This window comes from Rhinolophus sinicus, linkage group LG11 (assembly GCF_036562045.2).
Source record: "Rhinolophus sinicus isolate RSC01 linkage group LG11, ASM3656204v1, whole genome shotgun sequence".
Classification (NCBI taxonomy): domain Eukaryota; kingdom Metazoa; phylum Chordata; class Mammalia; order Chiroptera; family Rhinolophidae; genus Rhinolophus; species Rhinolophus sinicus.
This window is the reverse complement of record NC_133760.1, coordinates 62,372,910-62,394,223: the sequence shown is the minus strand read 5'-3', so window position 1 is coordinate 62,394,223 and position 21,314 is coordinate 62,372,910. Positions and strand designations below refer to the sequence as shown.

Here is a 21,314-nt window from a genome sequence, read left to right as displayed (position 1 = left end):
TATTATTACAGTTTGGACAGTGAGGCTTGAAACTATTGTAGAAGCAAGAGCATCCAATTTGAAACGTAAAATATACCCTGAACTTCCCAATTAGAAAGTTACGATTTTGGCACATTTGGAGCATCAGAAACTAAGAGGCTTGGGTTTTTCTCTTGGATCCATGACAACTTACTAGGTTATTGGAGACTGGTTCTTCTCCTAAGACTTTCAGTGTCTGTAAAATATTAATGAATGGACAGAATTCCTCAACTCTGTCTTTGAGACCAGACTGATATAAACCTTCAGAAGTCACCTGTACTCATTAAATGTGGTGAATGCCTATTTTTCTTTACTGCCTCTTCTTTCTGCCTCTCCTGTCCCAAACCAGTAGAGGGAAGTATCTCTGTCAATTTTTCTCTCCTTAGCTGTAAACCCTATTGGAAGTTTTCTGTCAAGTTATTCTATATGTGGTAAAGTTAAAAAGTCATTCTATATGTGGTAAAGTTAAAAAGGAAAATAAAGATGTGCTTTATAGAGATATTTGTAGGAAAATGGCTAGGTGGAGTATGTGTTTGTCTTAGAAATAATAGAGCATAAAGGAGCCTGTGATCTAACATTCACAGAAGCAGCTGTTTTGAAGCAGTAAAATATTCTAATGGTTTTCGAACATATGCGTCCTGAAGATGTTAATGATACTTTATAAAAACAAAAATTAAGGGTGTCGATGTGTGCTGAGAAGCCCAGTCACTTTTGGTTTAATATTGATACTTCATTTTTTCATTCATGAGGGTATCAGTACTTAACAGTGTCCTAAGTACTCAGTGCTTCTTTATACCCAAGATGAAATGTCATTGTGTTTAGACAGTTCTAACTTTAGAGCAAGACTTTTTTTCCCAAGGATACCACTTAATAGTATATTCTCAACTTGCAAGAGAGTTCAGTAACATGATATTAAGTATAGTTAATTATGCCATGCACTGCATACACCCTAGCAAGGTCAGGACAGAACATCTTAACTCAGAACTTCTGCCCACATAAGAAACTTGTTCTTAACAAATGTACTTGTTCTTAACAAATGTTTTTCTGGTGCCAACAGTAGGGCTGGTTGTAAACAGACCCGTGTCTAGAACACCGGTGAGATTTCATCCCATAAATTCTTTTAAGATTCATTCCTAGAATATCTGAGAGGAAATGTGCTGAAAACACATCTTGTGTGCACTTAGAAATTACCTGTTTTCTGAAGGCCAGGTAATTGGAGGTTCTACCTGACCCTGACATAACTGCTAATGAAAGTCCACAGAGGCTTCACAATTGACCTCGTAAGATCTGTGGATGTGGTGGGTGAGGAATATGACTGTTATATTGCAAAGCCACTACTTCTCATTGAACAAGGACTGTTCCTAACATCTCCTTTTTATTATTTTCAGATACTGCAGACCGTAAGGGTTCCAAGCCAGAGGCAAGCTATTGGTATTGAGGTAAAGTTTTCCTTTTAGTTTAAATGCTATATTCATACATTCACCTGACAGAAAAACTGAGAAAAATTATTCTTACCCTATTAAGTTCCTATAATTCTCAAATTAAATGTGTTTTCATTTCAAGGCTTTTCTGGTCAGTGGTGAAATGGAGGTGAAACTTTTTATGAAAGGAACTAACAACGTATTTTAGGTTTCAGACTTGGAAAAGGATGTTACATAGCAGCCATGCTGACTGAAAGTTTGGTTTGAACTCAATTTAATTAGGTTACTTGGGTCGACCTGAAGTGGGAGTTGACTTGCTTCTTTTCTTCTCTATGCTCCCTCTGTCTTTTTCAAAGAAAAGTTTAAGAGTTCTATTTTTAATTCAAGTTGGGAACAACGTGTGAGAATATGAAATTCTTCCATCTGATTGATCTAGATTCATAAAATACTTTCGTATCACTTTTCAGCCTTTTGGCTAAGATCAAGAATATAATACTTTTGTGTCTTTTGCTCTAAATGAATAATGGTAATATCTATTATGTGTCTTTTGGTGTGATCATTATAACAATATTAATGAGTTAACATCTGCAAAATGTTTTGTACTTTATAGCTGGTAGTTTTATATTACAAAATTTTCTGTATTTTTCTTTGGAAGGTTGAACTAAATGAAATAGAATCCCGGTGTGAAGAATACCCGTTGACTCGAGCCTTCTGCCAGCTTATTAGTACCCTGGTGGAGAGCTCATTTCCTTCTAATTTGGGTGCTGGACTACGGCCCCCTGGCTTTGATCCTTATTTGCAGTTCCTTAGAGATTGTGTGTTTCTCCGATTCCGCACAAGAGCTTACCGGAGAGCAGCTGAAAAGGTTATGTTCAAAGAAAAACTTTTTTCTCCTTATTCATTTATTGCTGCTTTTTCTATTAAAGGTATAAGAGGCTACATATTCATGTTAGCTTTTGCAAGTCAGTACTGAAATGTCTGTGGTCTGATTAGCTTATATACATTAAAAAAATAATTTTGGGCATTAAAACCAAGCACTGACTCTTAGTGATCAGTAAGTTAATTGATATGAATTCATGGTCATTTAGATCCTTTAACAGAACAAACTTTGACCATAATGGAACCAAAAATGTTACACCTTTATCATTTGGAAACACATTATCCTTTATTGGGGTGATTTAGGTTAGAGATCAAAATAAGTTTAATCTTGCACAAATTTCTGTTGATCAGTAGCACTTCTGGGTTGTGGAGTTTGACTTAGTGGGAAAGGGTCTTATGATCCCTTAGGAATGTCTGCTGTGGCTAGAGGCTGAGGGAACACTGACATTTATACACATATTTGCTCTGGTTGCAACACTTTCACAAATGAGCTTTCCTTACAAGTATATATCATCTTATGTAATTCCAGTATTACTGTGAGGCAGGCACTATTAACACTCCCATTTTACAGATGGAGGCTTAGCAAGGTTAAGGAACTTGCCTAAGGTCCAGGACCAGGATTTGAACCTAGGACTCTGATTCCAGATCCAAGCATAACCACTAAGCTATGTAAGAGACCCTTCCAGGTTCTGACGTAATTCACCGTAGTCTATAATATTGTTTATTGCCTCACAGAATACTCTTGGATGTATCTTGTAGGGACACATTTCTGCTTTGTTTTTATAGTTTGCTGTATTTGAACCTGTTGGGTTTATTTGTTGTATTAATGGTTATAAAAATAATTAAGCTCATGATCATTTGGGTCAATTAGGAAAATATAGCAAACTATATGAAGAAATGATATCATCACCTATAATCCTATTGCCAAAGGAAAGATAACTATTTCTGGTCTTTATACTATGTATATATACTTAAATTGAAATAATTAGTTACATTAGTTTGTATCCTTATTTGGCCACTAAACATAGTATCATGAGGATTTTTTTCATGCTTGAAAGATTCTTTGAAAACAGTCTTTTCAATGACTGCGTAATCGTTACTTGTATCCAGCATAGTTTATTTATTCATTGCCCTATTATTGATACAGTTTGTTTCTAATTTAGTCCCAAATAACTGAAGTTCTTTTTTTCAATTGCTTTTTAATTTTTCTCATGTAGTGAAAATAAACACTGAGAGGGGTATGCATTTTATTTAGGCTTTAGAATTACCTCATTAACCTATGTTCCCTTATTGTATGAAACAATAACAGCAACCATGCTGTATTCATAAAAGTTATTTCAGATGGATAACGGATACTGATAATTGCCATCTCTTCAACAAAGTGTTCTGATTTTTTTTTCTTTGCATTTGTTTTAAATATCTTATTTTCCTTGTCTTAAGAAGGTCATTCTGACCTAAGTGTTCAGAGCTTCAGTCAGCCTCATCCTTCCTGCGTTTTGTTATTTTTCTACATTTCAAGTACAGCTGTTTGCCCGAGCTAGCATTTATTTCAATTCTAGCTCAACATATTTTCCCTAAGAAATTCTCCGTTTGTGAATCTATTTCACGTGAGTGTCTTTTTCAGGCTTCGCTTAGAGCACTGTATTGTGGAACGCTGGCTTCTTACAGAAACAGTGCTTTGAATTGAGATAAATAGCAAACATAGAGTGTTAGAGGCAACGTGTATATTGATCAATCCTAAAATCCATTAGTATGTGGTGACAAGCATTTTTTATTTAAATAGATGATCTTGAAAAATTTGGAAAATATAGAAAAGTAAATAACTTTAAAATAATAATTAAAAAATCACTGTACAGTCCCAGTTCCCAAATTCAGCCTTTATAAAATTATGTGCTGCAGAAATAAGAACATTAAAATGATAATTTCAAAACCACCCTGTCTACAATTACCAAACTCAGTCTTTTGAAAAGTCTATGCAATGGATTTTTTACATAAAGTTTTAATTTTACTGTCTTACCATTGTGTATAATATTTTTCCTTTGGCATAAATATATTTCCTTGTTGTTACATAGCTTTTAAAAACATTTTTAACAAAGAGGTAATAATGGGGTCCTTTGGGGCAAGCCTGCCAGTGATTGTCTTTGGCTAGAGCCATAGGATAAGACACTGGCCTGGGAATTAGAAATCCAGGGCTTGATTTCCAGCATGTTTGCTGCTAAGCTTTATGGTCTTGGGAAAATCATTCATGCTGTGAGCTGTGAGCTTCACTGGCTTTACCTGGAAAATAAGGGTGATTAGATGAAATGATTTCTCACATCCTTTCCAGCTGAGATTCTTAGAGAAAATCTGAAATATTTGAGACTGGAGAAGTGTCCATATGTGATGTTGTCTAATTATAAATCAACTATGACTGGATACTAAGTGCTTTAGATTTGTTAATGAAGCCCAAATATTTGCTACAGAAATGGTTTTTTGTTGGTTTTTTTTTTACTGAGCAAATCCAGTTTTTTTTTTAGAAATGTTTAAGGGTTATGTTTTTACAAATGTTTTACCTTGAAAAATTAGCCAATCCATTATCCTATAGCAAAAATAAATCAAAGTGAATTGGAATTTCCATATTATTTAGCATAAATTAATAAAGTAGACATGAGACTTCACTCATTTTCTGGAGAAGAGTGGGAGGAAAGAAAAGCCTAGCAAGGTTATCACCTTGGACTGTTGTATTGTCACTGAAATTTTTATATCTTTCTATAGTGGGAAGTTGCTGAAGTTGTTTTAGAAGTGTTTTATAAATTACTCAGAGATTATGAGCCTCAGCTTGAAGATTTTGTAGACCAGTTTGTGGAACTACAAGGTAATTTAATTAATTCTGTTACTTTCAAAGAAGCTATTTATAAAACTAGTTATAATTTATAAATTATATATACAATATATAAATTATTTCTCTATAAATTAACTGAGAATTTAATCATTTTTATTACACTGTTTTAGTCATTTTAATTGTACTTAGCAAGAGAAAATACAGTAAAATTTTACTGAAGGGAGGACCAAGAACATTGCCTTAAAGATTCTTTAGTGAGTTAACATGTAACAGGTGACTGATTTCTATGTGCAGATAACCTCATTTGGGAGTTAGCACCGTATACAATTTGTGTCATTGCCTCTAAATCGAAACTTCCCGTTATCTGTTTAGATGCCATTTAATTTGTAAGTTTCATGCATTTCATATAAATCAAGGGTGTGACAAAAATACTAATTCACCATCTCTCGGACTATGTTGTGTTCTATGTAGGAGAAGAAATCATGGCATATAAGCCCCCAGGATTTAGTCTGATGTATCATCTCCTGAACGAGTCACCGATGTTGGAGCTTGCTCTGAGTTTACTGGAAGAAGGTGTTAAGCAGCTTGATACCTATGCCCCTTTCCCTGGTATGTGCCTGAGTGTTTGATGTCTTGACAACAGTTTTGATATTTTCATCTTTTGTAAACAGGGTTTGAAATAATCAAATAATCTCTGAAGTTCTTTTTTACTGTAAGATTCTCTATGTACAGTGGTGTTTTCAGGGAGTCATATAATGAAAGTATATTAGAAGTGAAAACAGTACAGAACAGAGACTCACTATAACTGTGTCTCACTGTAGAGTCTTTTATAAGTAATTCTAAGTATCTTTCTTTAACATGTGTAACATACCTAAATTTAAATCTAAAGTACTTTTTGTTTTGTTTTCCATATATTTGTAAAAGCACTTACTATAGGTACATAAGTTTTCACTAAATTTTATTTAATATTGTCATGTGGGGTCTCTAGTCCCGCTCCCCGCAAAAGAACGCAGGATATGGTGAGGCCAAAAGGGAACACCCACAGAGCCATAGGTAGGGGAGTCAGACCACTATATTCTCGCTAGTAGCATCTGCCTCTCTGCAATCCACAATCCACAGTCCACCCTTGCTAGCCCCCCATTTTGCTGCTAGCATAGCCACAGCAGTTATATTAGTGGCCAGTGACTCACTGGTTACAGCTGACAGCCAACTCGCCACAGCTGATGGCCATCCAATCACAGTGGATGGCCATTTACTACCCGAGCCAGCACCTTTCCACGTGAGGCTGAGAGCCTGGAAACTGTACTCCTGGTTCTGTCCCCACAAATACCATTGTTACTACTAATGATTGTCATTTATTGAGTGCTTACTATGCATTTGGTGCTTTTAAAAGCACATTACATGTATTAACACACTTAATCTGTATGAAACCCCGATGTGGTAGATATTATTTCTAGTTAACATATAAGGAAATTGATGCACAAGGATCTGTCTCCAGTAAGTGTCAGGACTGTGATTTGAACCTCGGCAACTTGGCTCCAGAGCCCATGTGTTTTAAATCTGAATGATGGGATTATAAGTGATCTTTATTTATATTTTCGGCTCCCCCCTCCCCATATTTTCCACAATGAGTGTGTATTAGTCTAAATCAGTTTCTCAGCCTTGGCACCATGGGCATTTGGGGCCGAATAATTCTTTGTTGTGCATGCCTTTTTGTGCGTTGTAGGCGTCTACCACTAGATGACTGTGGCACTTCCCCAGTTGTGACAATCGAAAGTGTCTCTAGACATTGCCACATGCCCCCTGGGCCCAAAATCACCCCCATCTGAAAACCATTACTCTAAATAATCATGGAAAAGATAACAGGAAAAGTGACTGAGAGGCCATTGCATAAAAGTAACGACTCACAAAAATAACCATGACTTGCATGGGAGAGCAGTTTTGTGAAGTTGCTGCTGAAACATTGAGAACTGGAGGGCTTTTTGAATCTAGAACTTGTCTTTTACTTTGTTTTCCTAAGAATTGACTATGAGTTTCTAAGATTCATGTAGAACTTTCTAACGTCAGTTTGGGGTTTACAGGGAAGAAGCACTTGGAGAAAGCAGTACAGCACTGCCTTGCACTTCTCAATCTTACCCTGCAGAAGGAAAATCTCTTCATGGATCTCCTACGAGAGAGTCAGCTGGCCCTAATAGTCTCTCCTTTAGAACAGCTGCTGCAGGGGATCAATCCCAGAACTAAGAAGGCCGATAATGTGGTGAATATTGCCAGGTAGCTTCCATTTGTAGGGGGAAGAATGATGACGTGAATCCGATGGGCATTGTAGCTGTGATTTCCAAATTTGGTCAGACCCCTTTGCATCCATTTAGTTTTGGCCTTGTTTTGTTCTTGCCGTCTCTCGCTCCTCTGATTTTAATTAGTCTGAACCTTACAATTTCTTTTTCTTCTTCGTAATTATTCTATGTCCTAAACATTTCTAAGTATAAAATGATATAATCTTCATACTGTTTGTCTCCTGTAGAGAATTTGGATGTTTGGAAGACAGGTTGGGGAGCAAACTTTTCTCTGTGTATATCCTAGCTTCTGGTGCTATGCTGGCAATGTTTGGTGTTCCCGGACCTCCGGAAGTATCACCCTGATCGCCACCTTCAGCTTCACATGGCTTTCTCTCCATGTGTGTCATTGTCCAGTGTTCCCCTTTTCATGAGGACACTAGTCATTGCACTGGGTCCCTGCCTACTGGCTTCATCTTAGCTTGATTGACCACCTCTCCAAAGACCCTCTTCCCAGATAAGGTCACTGTGGGTTCAGATATCAACATAGGAAGTTTGGCGGAGCACAGTTCAACCCGTAAGAGGGTGCACCAAGTTAGAAGGGGGAGAACGTCTAATTTACCCAAAAGTGTTATATGGGTAGGAGAAGTCCTGGTTCTAAATGGTCTTTATTGAGACTAGTGAGAAGTCAAGTTTCATCACATTGTTCCTCAAATGTTTTCTTGTTTTAAAGATACCTATACCACGGCAATACTAATTCCGAACTGGCTTTTGAAAGTGCCAAGATCCTCTGCTGTATCTCCTGCAACACCAATATTCAGATAAAATTGGTTGGTGATTTCACACATGACCAGGTAACTGATTTTGTTAATTTTTGGTGCCCTCTGAGTCTATATGGAAGTCAGTGTCTATGGAGGAATCTTATTCTTGTTTGTGGAAAAATTCTCTGAGAGTAAGTAGAATTAGATATGATGGGTGAAAACCTACCCATGTACTGGGCTGTGATTTTTATTTGACGATAACACCAAATGCCATTCACTGTGATACTGCATGTAGTCTAGTGTGTGGCCGTAAGGCTTAATGAGAAGACGATTGCTGTTCTAAGTGCGTTACAGTGATTGGGTTTGTAGATGCAACTTCTCTTTATTTTTTGCATCCTTGGTGGCTCCCTTGGTCAGTTGCCTCTGTTCTGAGTGAGCCTCTGCATGTGTCTCACTGTAGTGAGTTGTCTGTTTCCCGGCTTTCTGGTAACCCACATTTGTGTCACTTCATTTGATATTATACTGTGGAGAATTTTGACATGGTCCTCTACTAATCCAATTTATAATCTGTTCGCTGATTGGGGAATCTGTTTTTTTTCTCTTTATAGACATCTGTCTCATTGTATCTTTATGTTGGACCACTGCTTTAGCTAGTTGAAGAATTTTGTGTACTCCACAGTATTTTGAAACGGGCTCCTCTGGCATTTTGGGTGGGGCATCTTCATTTTGTGTTTGACTGTCCCTCATATTGTAGGACTCTTAGCATCCCTGGTCCCCTGTCACCATCTGTCAGTAGTAACCTCTAGTTGTGACAACTCAAAATGCCCCACATATTTCTAGTGCTCTCTGGGATAGCAGTACCACCCAGGTAGAGAGCCACTATTTATCGTAAAATATAGATCTCTAATCTGGTTTTTGGATGAGGTTAGTGAAAACCATGTGATAATTGGGGTGTTGAATATGAACCTTTTCAGTTCACTGGCATTCATATGAGTATGAATTATTGCTGATTTTAACATCCTGCTAGATTTCTTAAGGAGATTGAGTAGTATTTAATCTCCCAGCCAGAAATATAAAACTGGTGATAAGTAATACATTTCTAAAGAGAGAAAGTGAGGATTTTATTTTATATTTTAGTTAAGATCCCGTAGCACTGAGTATATGATGAAGAGGACATGCAACAGCAATTTATATGTTATTTTTTAAAAAACTGCTGTGATGTTTTGGGAAAGGAAATGAGGGAAGCAAGTTTTGAAACCAATGAACTTTAAAAATTTTTGGTTTTTTTAATTATTTTTATAGAGAGCTAACATAGCAATTGAAAGAACTGAGTTTTCTGTTAATTGAAAACATAACTAAAACCTAAATACTTGGAGCAGATTTACCTTTTTTCTTTATAGACAAATGTTTATAATTATATACCGTATTTATCAGTTTCTAATATGTAGAAACTTCTTATGATTTGTTCTTTTTTTACTTTTACATGACGACTTCAGAGTGTAAGTCAGAAGCTGATGGCTGGATTTGTGGAGTGTTTGGATAGTGAAGATACGGAAGAATTTGTACGTCTAGAAGAGGGTATGTCTTAGATTAACATATTTTTTACTTCATATAAATACTTAATCTAAAGAAAACTGTTAACTGTCTAATGGTGATGTGAGATAAATTAGAGAATTTGCTAGCATAAATGTATAAGGCTTTTGGGACATCTCTTAAACAAATCTGAACTCAATGTAATGGCTAATCAGGTAAACTGAAACTAAAGAAAACATGGAGGTTTGGAATACTTAAAAACAATTTTTTTCTTCCACCATTTAAAAAAATATTCCCATCCTGTGACCCCCTACCCCTTTAGTAATCATTTGCTCTATCTTTGTGTCTGTTTCTGTTCTGTTTTGTTTATTCTTTTTGTTTTTTTTTGATTCCACATATAAATGAAATCATATGGTATTTGTCTTTGTCTGACTTACTTTGCTTAGCATAATTCGTAAATTTGACTTCTGTTAGCTTTTTATTGTTTTGTAATTTTGTTTTATGATTTCCACATAAAGGATCAGAACTTGAAAAGAAATTAGCTGGAATCCGTCATGAAACAAGAATCCACATCTTGAATCTTCTCATCACCTCTTTGGAACGCAATCCACCCAGTCTTGCTCTCTACTTACTGGGCTTTGAATTGAAGAAACCCGTCAGTACCACAAACCTACAAGATCCAGGTATAGCCATAAGGCACATAGGCATTTATTTCTTTTCATATTTATGTAGCTAAATGGTCATTTGTTGAATTCTGGGATATGGGATAACTCAATGAAACGAATAAATAATGTATGAAAAGGTAATGTGACGGGGTCAGTCTTTAGGACTTAGATCAAGTCTGGACAAACAGCCTTAGAAAATGAGAATTTACCAATTTTCTGTGTCAATAGTTAAAAGGCTGTTTACATAGAACAGATGTTTATGGAATTTAACTTTCGTAAAGGTATTTTCAGGTTTTTAATGCAGACATTTTAAAAGAAAAGTTGAATTTTCTTTTGGTTTCATGTAGGAGTGTTAGGTTGCCCTCGGACGTGCCTTCATGCCATCTTAAACATCTTGGAGAAAGGAACTAAGGGGAGGACAGGCCCGATGGCAGTGAGAGAATCGCCTCAACTCGCTGAGCTGTGTTATCAGGTATACAGAGGGCTGTACTTAGTAGCACTGAATAGAAGAAACTTAACCAGTTGTTTGAATACCTCACAGAAATGAAAGTATGACAGTAAGGCGGAGCTGAAATTAATTCATTTGGTAGTTTGACCTGTCTTTCGTTTATGGATAAAATCCATAGAGCATAAACCCCAAGATCCTGTAGGTCTACATATCCTCTATGTTGATCACTTGAAAAATGAGGGAAATTTGATTTTTTGTGATGGATTTTGACCTGGTAGTGTAGAAACTTTCCAATGATACTATATTTCAAGTTGTTGCTTTTTTGGTGAAGAGAGCAGTGGATTTGGGGCATAGGACTTCTGGTTCTCATCTCTGCTCCTTCTAGGAAGTCATCTTGGGCAGGCCATGAAACTTCTCTTGAGTTTTTTAATTTGTGAAATGGGCTGTTGTTAGGCTTAAATGAGAATATAAGAATGTAAGTGAAAGTACTTTTTAAGAACCGTGTAAATAATGTAGCCTTACAGCTATATGTAAGATGGTAGAAACTCAAATTAGTGTAAAGTTTAAACTATAACGAGAACTTTTGTTTTTACTTGTGCTTACTTGTATTTTATTCTTTTATTCTTGTTTTATTCATTTCATAAGTATTTTAAGAACTTGGCCAGCAGCACTAAAACTCATGCCTGAGCGAAGCTTACCCAACACCTGTGTTTTCTCTCTGTAAGACACATCCTAGCCTTTTTTTTTTCCGAATATATCCTCAAGATTTTATTGTCTTCATGATAAAACAAAGTATAAAGCTTAGAACCGAATCACTTGGCTCTTTCTCTTCTTAGCTCCTCCCCATTCAAAATGTTTGCATCTCTTAGTAGGCAGCATTCTCTTAGATTTGCCATTGGGTTCAACCCATTGTACTGTGTTTCCCTGAAAATAAGACCTAGCTGGACCATCAGCTCTAATGCTTCTTTTGGAGCAAAAATTAATATAAGACCTGGTCTTACTTTACTATAACATGAGACCTGGTCTTATATCATATCATATTATATCATATCATATCATATCTGTACAGTACAATACAATACAATACAATACAGTATATAATACCGGGTCTTATATTAATTTTTGCTCCAAAAGATGCATTAGAGCTGATCTTATTTTCGGGGAAATACGGTATTTGAGCCTTTTTGTGGAAAATCATCTTAGTCAACCCACCATAACCACTCTGCTTCCTGTCATAAGGCCACTTTTCCTGCACATGTAGAGACTCCTGGCCCTTCTCATGCTGTATCACTTTGTGGGGCTGGTGCTTGCCACACTGTCTATAAAAAATCTGGTGGGTTTTAGGAACATTCACCATGTCTGTGAGAGGACTATCGACCTGGAAAGCCACGGTAGCCTTCTTGAACTTAGTAACTCTACACTACTTCAGTACTATCCTTAAGGGCCGTTTTAACCAGAAAATCACTAACAAAAACACAAATGTGAAAAACAGCACTAAATAGACTGGGAAAGGACACTTGTTAATCGCATGAGAATTGTAAGAAGAAGGTGGGGAGTATGCGAGTTGGGCCACTCCAGTTTTTTGCAGCTCTGTGTGTTTCTATGAATGACCACAAAGGCAGTGAGTATTGATTCTGGAGTGACAAATTTTAGCAGGTAGATATAGTTGCAAGTACGGAATCTGCCAATAATGAAGATAGACTGTTGGGTCAAAGGATATGAATAGTTTTGTGTCTTCGGATTTTAATTCAGAAGCAATCGTAACAATTATAGTGGGTATTAAATGGTGCCAATAATAGGTGAATATAAAGTGTCTGGTACATGGAAAGCATCTAATAAATATTTATAAAATGAGTCACTCATGAATGGAAATTTACACTACCACTTCGCCAAATACTGGGATTTACTTTTTACATTTAAAATTTTTGCTGATTTACAATAGAGGCCTGCCTTATTGCCTTAATTTTTTACATTACTTAAAAGGCTGAATATTTTTCTTGATTATGGGCTATTTTAATTTTTTTCTCATGTAAAATGTTTTTGCCGTTTTATCTATTTGGATCTCTAGATGCTATTCATACATCTACTAGAGATCTTTGTATGTGTTATAGCTGTACATTTTTTCTTATGTTTGATATAAAAGCATTTATCTCTGTCTATTTTTTCTTTTAAATTTTTATATAGATTTTGTGTTTGTTATTTAGTTAAATCTGTAGATCTTTATAATTCTTCAATTGCTTCAATCTTGGTAAATTTATTATCTTCCTGAGATTGATATAAAATAACTATGGTTTTCAGAAGTTACTTCCAAGAAATTTGCCTCTAATAATAGTTAAAATACTAAAACTTGTTAATTAACTATATGCATATAGTATATTAATAAATATATTTAGATTAGTCTTATAATAATGTCTTCAGCACTCTCAATTTTATTCTATATCTTGAGTTAAGATACTAAGGACTGTTTATAACTGAGTTTTAAGTTTCATACTGTGTTTCTCCATTTTGCTTGAGTTATTGATGGGTCTTAGTTTCCGCTTAGTAGATCTAAGTTCACGTTTTATCTTAAAATGTATAACACAAAAAAACCGACTTGGAGCTTTTCTTATTTTAATTCTTAAGGTGATATATCAGTTATGTGCATGCTCTGATACATCTGGCCCTACGATGAGATACCTGAGAACCAGCCAGGATTTCTTATTTTCTCAGTTGCAACATTTACCTTTTTCTAACAAAGGTAGGACATTATTTTTCCTTATAACAAATTTGCAAAGTCTATGTTCAGTGATTTTATTTATATAACATTTGGGGGTAATAGTTACCGTATTTGTGGAATTCATTTTGTTATTTTGCTTGTTACTTTGGGTTGCTTTTGTAATTCGTGCTAGAGAAGACTGATGTTTGAGGTGCTACCACAAATTATTTAAAAATAGTCTGTCAAAGATGGAATTTGATCCTTTTCCTAACAAATAAATTTTAAAATTGTGTTGAAGGATAAGGATTTACATAAGAAAATTCTGGAAATTGAGATTTATTTTTTAAGTGAAAATTGTTTTATAAAAATCTCTCGTTTTTGTTTCTTGTGTATATATTGAAACCAATTAGGTCTTGAAATGAAAAATAGAAAACTAGTTATTGTGGAAACTATTTATAACTTGCTTTATTGACCTGACCAACACAGTTATCCCAGGCTACCTATGTATAGGATTCTACTTTATGTAGTTTTCTGATTGATCGATTTTTAACAGTTTTCTGAATTCATGTTATGTCTAGACAGTGGTGGTCTTTTGAGGTTTTTAAAGTTTACTTTATCAGCTTTATGTTTTGAGAAATCTAGGCTCACTGATTTCCTAATAAAGTTCTATCATTAGTAATTATCTGCTTCTAATTTACTTTTTAGAGTGATGGTGTGACAGAATCTTGGGAATTACCTAATAGCAAAAATTTTCACTTCATTTTCATAAGTGTATCTTCTTTTTAGTCCTAAGATTTTATTTATGTAAGAAGCTTTTTAAGAAACCCTCCTTAAATTGAATGAAAAGTTAATGTTCCCTATTATGGCATCTATTTTTCAAAAATCTATCTAACTTTGCCCATTATTATTAGTGGTAGTAGTAGTTGGTGTGTTTCATATTTGTGCTGTCACAATTTAGGACTTCAAAGCCAGGCATATTAAATTAATACTGGACTTAAAAACTTATATAAATGATGCCCAACCCTAAATATATATTTGTTTCTTTCTGAAAAGGCTTTAATACGCACAGAGCGGGGAGGGGGCTCAGTCCTTGATGGAACTGAGAGCCCACTTGTCCTTGGAGACCTTGATCAGGTCCACGGCACTCATACAGGGTGAGGCTGTGCACCTCGAATCAGGTCCCGCACGAACTTGCTGTGTTCTCTGAGGTGTGCTGGGCAGCGGTGCCTCCGCTGCTCATGTTGTATGTTAAACCAAATGTCCTTGATTATCTTGAGAGATATCATAATGTTAAGCAATTTAAATTTATTTTCATTTTTTAAAATGTATTTATGAAATAAAAATCAAACTATGACAGTTTTTTACAAGTTATATATTTGAGAATTACCTGTTGTGGTTTTTTTCCCTTAAGTATTAAGTAGGGTCTATACTAATGTCAAAATGTGACAGACTAAGAATTCTGTAGATCTGTATGAAATTATCCTCGTAATGGAAACTTGATTCTCTTTTGTTCTTCATTTGCTTTTGCTCATCTTTATAGACATATACTAGCTCATTTTTTCTCCCTTGGCATTTTTCCTTTTTAATGCCACAGATTTTGAGAATTTATCATGTGGCCAAGTTTCATAAGTTATTGCCTATGTTCCATGGGAAAAATATCTGATGAGTTAATGGAATTTAGGTCTGTTCTGATCTTGTGTTATTATTCTGGGAAACTAAATCTGTGTATGTAACTTCCAGAATATGAAATATCTATGTTGAACCAAATGTCGTGGCTGATGAAGACTGCCTCAATAGAACTAAGGGTGACTTCTCTGAATCGTCAGCGGTCACATACCCAGAGGCTCCTGCACCTCTTACTGGATGACATGCCAGTGAAACCATACTCAGGTAAGCATGCGAATGTTGGCGTTTGTTTCATTGTGTTGCTGACTGGTCTGGGGGAATGCAAGCACAAATTGGAACTTGTGCTTAGTATGGGATTGCAGGCCAAACAATTTCTTTCTGCCTTTCAAATTTTTTTCCTTAAAACACAAAATTCTTAAATCATCCCGTGATTGTCATTTTATTATTGTTTGAAGTATCCCCATTTTTCTATACTCATATACACAAATATTCAGTAGAGTTTGTCACACAGAGAGAGCATGATCAAAGATATTTTAATATGTATTAACATGCAAATTAAGCATAAGCTTTTCTGATCATCTCATTGGCATGATTGGGTCCTGCCTCTTTTGGAGTTCTGATTATCCCCTTTACAATTGTGAAGTGGATCCCGTAGGAACAGAAAGAGTTAGATAAATGTTGTTTGTAAGTCCTCATCTTTGCATCTTAATTATCTATTTGCAAAGGGCTCTTTGACCTAGAAACAGTGACCTAGAAATAAAATACTTTATGTGTGTTGTGTCCAAATAAATTTTACAAGTGTGTTCTTCTTTTTCTGGTCTGTTATTATTGATGCTCCAACAGATGGTGAAGGAGGAATAGAAGATGAAAATAGGTCTGTCTCTGGGTTCTTTCACTTTGACACTGCTACAAAAGGTAAAGCCCTTTGAATCTGTGGTAAATTTATAGATATATTGAATGGCTTAAAATTTCATGAGATAATGCCTATGTCTGTACTTACAAATTTTTACCTGGTACAGAAAAACTATATAAAAGATTATTTGTCATCCCCAAAACATTTTTTTATGACTAAGATGAAAATATTTTTGCAAATGGAAGTATTAGAAATAAAATTGAATTTAGATTTCAGTATAGCTTTCAGTTTATAGACTAACTTTCTTTCTGAACATAGCACTCACTGTCATTTGAGGGTGAGCTGAGTATGTATGGTTTTCTCTTCTCCTCACTGTCCCAAGTAAAACTAAACGACTTTTTATTATTTCTAGTACGTCGAAAAATTCTAAGTATTCTTGACTCAATTGACTTCAGTCAGGAGATCCCAGAGCCTTTGCAGTTGGATTTCTTTGATCGGGCCCAGATTGAACAAGTTATTGCTAACTGTGAACACAAGAATTTACGGGGCCAGACCGTCTGCAATGTCAAGGTGAGGACTTCCTTACAGTGTGTGCAGTATCAGTTGGTTCAGACTGAGTCGTCAGGCAAAAAGATAACCATTCAGCTATTGTTTTCTGATAGAGATACTGGTTTATTGGACCGTGGTTTCCAGTTCTCCAAAAGCTAGGAAGTAAAACTGAGCAGGCCACACAAACTTTACCTCTTTAAAAGGCCCCCCATCACCTTCCTCTTAGTAGTCGTGTTACCCAGCTATAAGTATGGAGTAGTTTTAACTCTGTAACTCTCTACCAGGTTAATGGCCTTATGAAGAGAGAGAAGATATCCAGGGCAATTGCTCTAACTTACCCGCCACAGAGGCTCTTTGGTACCACTCTCTGGAATGTGAGGCGTACCTAACATTTTTGACTTGAAACTGGACAGTGTCACTGTTAGATTATGTACTTGTATAAAAGTATCTGAAACGTTTCCCTCTAGGGCAGTTTATAGTAATTGCTGGGGATTATTAATCTACCAGTGTCTGAAATGGTCTCGTTTTTCTCTCTTTTCCCACTTACGTAGTTTCTTCATAGGGTTCTTGTAGCTGAAGTAAATGCCCTTCAGGGTATGGCAGCCATAGGACAGAGACCTCTACTATTGGAGGTAAGCCTATTGGGTATGTCGTCAGCCTTAATCTTTTAATTACTGAAACTACTTACATTGCCAGTTAGAAGATAAAACAAAAAATTGACTTGTAAACTACTTAAAAATTAAACTTTAATGGAATCTTTCACGTTTGACTTTATATAAAGCTTTTATACACTGAACTGAAGGTAACATCTGGATGCCGGAATAAATAACATCTTTTCTGCTAGGCAAGTTAAGGATTTGCAGCCTGGCGCTCGTGTTGTGTGTTAGATTCCACTTCTTCCGTATCAATGAGGGAGGAGAGTCATTTGTCATTACAAAGTCGGAGTTACGGGTAAGAGGTCAGGTGGAAAGAACCACATACGTGGAAACACAGCTAGCTAGGCCAAAGCAAGAGGCAAAGAAATAAAAGACACATCAGGGAAACATGCCACTGAACTTGGGTTTTAGGCAACTCTAGTGCTCCAGAATCAGTAAAGTAGACATTGCAAGGAGAAAAAAGATGGGGTTAAAAAGCTCATTTCCACCCATACCACCTCTGCTTCCTGCTTTACACTTTTACACACACACACACACACACACACACACACACACACGACCATGTATATTGTAGACTAACCACCAGTATAACATGAAAAGTTATCTGCTGACTGGCGTGCCTGTGAATGTTTCCAAACTATAAATGTTTTCAGATTAACTGACAATGTTAAAAATAGGAACCTGTTGGTAAAAGACATTGTTGGTCTATGTGTTAACCTTGCGATTCAATTTCTCTGGCTTTAGGAAATCAGCACTATCCTTCAGTATGTGGTAGAAAGAAACAAATTGTTGCAGTGTCTTCATGCAAAACGGCATGTGCTGGAGTCCTGGAGGCAGCTGGTAGAAATTATACTGACAGCTTGTCCCCAGGACCTCATCCAGGCAGAGGACCGACAACTGATTATCCGTGATATTTTACAAGATGTGCATGATAAGGTGACGTACTTCCTAAGTCACTTCATAATGCTGAACAGATATTTATGTAGCAGTGGAACATAGTTCTCCAACCTCCTTTTTTTCCATTTTCCATTAGGAGTAAAAAGAGTTGTACAATGCCCATGTCAGACTTTCCTTGCAAAAGGTGTTAATTCGGTACAGGAATGGCTCTCAACCAGTGTGTATCAGAACTATCCAGGGAGCTTTGAAAAAATACACATAGACAGATATCACCCCAGATCTGCTGAATGGGACACTGGTGCTGAGGCCACTTATGTGAATTTCCATGAAAAACTTCTCCAGGGGATTCTGATAGGAATCCCTTCTGGTTAAGAACACGTCATATTTCAATTCCTCTCTATGTATTGGCTTTTATTTTCTTTGACTAGCACAATTCTGTTCTAATATTCTTATGGTGGTTGAAAAGCTAAACGTATATAAAATGTGTTAACAACTGTAGCTGAAAGCAGAGCCCTCACTCGGATCTGTCTCTGCTTTAAGATACTGGATGACGAAGCAGCACAGGAGTTAATGCCAGTGGTGGCAGGTGCCGTGTTCACCCTGACCGCTCACCTGAGCCAAGCCGTTCGCACAGAACAGAAGCAGCCACTAGCCATGGGGCCCGGAGAGGCCCAGTACGCTTTGATGCTGGATAGTTATTTCTCCTCACCTCCTTCAGCAGAGAACCCCGTGGTGGGTTTTGCTTCTATTGGAGATTCTTCGCTTCACATCATATTGAAGAAACTGTTAGACTTCATTTTGAAGACAGGTTTTTTTCATCTTAGTTTTCTATACATTACAACTTGTGTATTTGTTTTAACTTTAATTTTAAAAAAGGCTTTTGCTGTGTCTCCTTAGGTGGTGGTTTCCAGCGAGTGAGGACACACCTGTATGGCTCTCTGCTTTATTACCTGCAGATCGCCCAGAGGCCAGACGAGCCGGATACCTTAGAAGCAGGTAGAGTTAGATATATTTCTAATCTCTTCTGGTTTTAGAGATTGCTTACTTTAAATTTAAAAAAAATCACTTTCCATCCTTTGTCTACGCAAAGCTGTAATAAATGAGTCTTTATGGAATCATAAAGTGTTTACTCTGAAGTCAAAGAATGTTTAGTTTTCTGAAATTATGAAGGTTAGTACCTGAGTACTGTCAAAACAAACCCTCAAATACTAACTACTTGAGCTTAATTACTTCTGTAACTGCCTCCCTTGCCTCTGGTCCCACTGAACGATACGCTGTATGTACACTGTGTACGGCATCTTTCTTCTCTTTGCCATGAATCACAGTCCGTATCTAGCTAAATCTTAAAATGGCTGTCATTCCATAATATGGAAGTAGCCTTTATTTTCCCATTTGCCTTATTTATAGGCATTTAAAGTATTTCTAATTTTACTATCACAGAAAAGTTGCCCCAAATATTGTTTTACAGGCTTATGTATTTTTCAAGGATACTTCACGGTGGAATTTCCATGTGAAAGAGTATGCACGTTTTTCTTTTAATAGATTCTATCGAATGGCCCTCTGTCAGTTTAAACTCTCATTGATAGCGTACATGTCTTTTTGTACTAATGTGAGATTTTTCTTGAACAAATTCCAAGAAATAGAATTTCTTGGTCAGAAGATACGCATATTTAAGACATTGATAAGTGCTGCTTTCTAAAATGTAGTTAGCATTTTTAATTAAGAGTAACAATCTGCATTCTCTCGTCTCCAGATATGAAAAATATTTTTAGCAGTTCAACAGACCAACATATACTCTAAGCCAGTTATTCTGCTACTTTAAAAACTTGTCCTAAGTACCTTCTGATAATGGGCTCCTTGTGCTCTTCTGAGAACCCTTATAAGTATTTGTTATTTTGTACATAGATTCTTGAAAACCACTCTGTGTGTAAGACCCAGATTATTTCATATTATTCTTTACTGGTTATATTTTTTTACATATCTTCCATAGAAGGTGGTAATAACCAAATGGTATATTTATAGAAATGTGCTACCCACTTAAATAATGCTCAAAAAAGTTAAGGTCATTTAAAAATAAAAGACTAGTTCAGAGAGGCTTTTTAAACAAATAGGAGCTTTTTTTAGAGAGATAGTAATGGGAATCCCACTCTCCCCTTGCCACCCCAACACAACTCCATTTTCCTGGCTAAAATTTTTCATAGTTGAATTGGCAAAATCACCACGTAAGCACTAGGTGGAGCTCTACATCATGCTTTGTATAAGTCATTATCAAGATGTGGTAAAGCAGTGTGACCGTGAAAGAAAATTCTCCGTTGTTTTCAATTTTCAAATGAACTACTTTTAGAGTAATTTCATCCCTTTTTTCTTAGTATTAATTACTGCTTATTTTAAAATTAGAAATATTAAAGTTTTCTATTAGTTCTAAAGTTTTAAATTAGAAATATTAAATTTAATAAATATTTATTGGTCGTATACTTTTGTGCTAGACACTGTACCTACTTTCTGTTTATGAAAATTCTGAAGGTCTGCCTGCTTCAGAAGCTTGATAGTGGACTATAAACCACTTTATTTTCATGATTAAGCTTGCTTCGTTTTTACTCTCCATTCTGATCAGCTTATCTTGAGAACCTTTCCCCAATTTAAAAACTACCACTATGTAGTAGTCGGGGGGGAAAGTTATAAGATTAGTTTCAGATGCAGATTATTGCTCTATGAAGTGTATTTATGGAACTTTTCTAAAAGGCTACGTGAAGGTTATGTAAAATGTATGATCATATCTGTAGTTATTGTACATTTAAATTACTTTCATGATGGGTACGCCTTTTCTTTTTAGTAAGTATTTCAATTAAAAATATAAAAGAATAAAAATACCTGATTTCTAGGGGAGCAGATTTTTGTCTACGTTGTACCTGATCCTTCCTAGCCAAATTCTCAGAGATCTCAATAAAAGATAAACACACAGGGATTAGCAGAATAAATACAGGACATTGGTTCTCCTGGAATTTCATAATTCATTTTGATTTCTTTATAAATAGTTTATCCTTTTCCTAGTAACAGTGTTATCTTAATGTACGTGCATGGCATATGTGTGTTGTGTTCTTAAAGTTTACCTGCCCACACTCATGGATTGATGGGTTTTTGTGTACATGCAGTAATGCTGAGATGTTTTTGTTGTTGTATGTGAACTATAATTCCAGTTACCAAACTGCTTTTTACTGG

General features: G+C 35.9%; 1 protein-coding gene across 2 annotated transcripts in view; it reads left to right on the top strand.

Moving 5' to 3' along the window:
- NUP205 (nucleoporin 205) overlaps positions 1-21,314 on the top strand; it is a 59,916-nt gene that overhangs the window by 20,175 nt on the left and 18,427 nt on the right. For both annotated transcript variants that reach the window (XM_019750703.2, XM_019750711.2), the window contains exons 14-30: positions 1,407-1,457; positions 2,095-2,304; positions 5,073-5,172; positions 5,611-5,748; positions 7,221-7,410; positions 8,146-8,266; positions 9,670-9,751; positions 10,225-10,389; positions 10,719-10,843; positions 13,442-13,556; positions 15,255-15,404; positions 15,984-16,055; positions 16,406-16,563; positions 17,094-17,174; positions 17,943-18,134; positions 18,636-18,903; positions 18,993-19,091. In XM_019750703.2, coding sequence (XP_019606262.2) covers positions 1,407-1,457; positions 2,095-2,304; positions 5,073-5,172; positions 5,611-5,748; positions 7,221-7,410; positions 8,146-8,266; positions 9,670-9,751; positions 10,225-10,389; positions 10,719-10,843; positions 13,442-13,556; positions 15,255-15,404; positions 15,984-16,055; positions 16,406-16,563; positions 17,094-17,174; positions 17,943-18,134; positions 18,636-18,903; positions 18,993-19,091 — 2,317 coding nt within the window. The remainder of the gene's footprint in view (positions 1-1,406; positions 1,458-2,094; positions 2,305-5,072; positions 5,173-5,610; positions 5,749-7,220; positions 7,411-8,145; positions 8,267-9,669; positions 9,752-10,224; positions 10,390-10,718; positions 10,844-13,441; positions 13,557-15,254; positions 15,405-15,983; positions 16,056-16,405; positions 16,564-17,093; positions 17,175-17,942; positions 18,135-18,635; positions 18,904-18,992; positions 19,092-21,314) is intronic.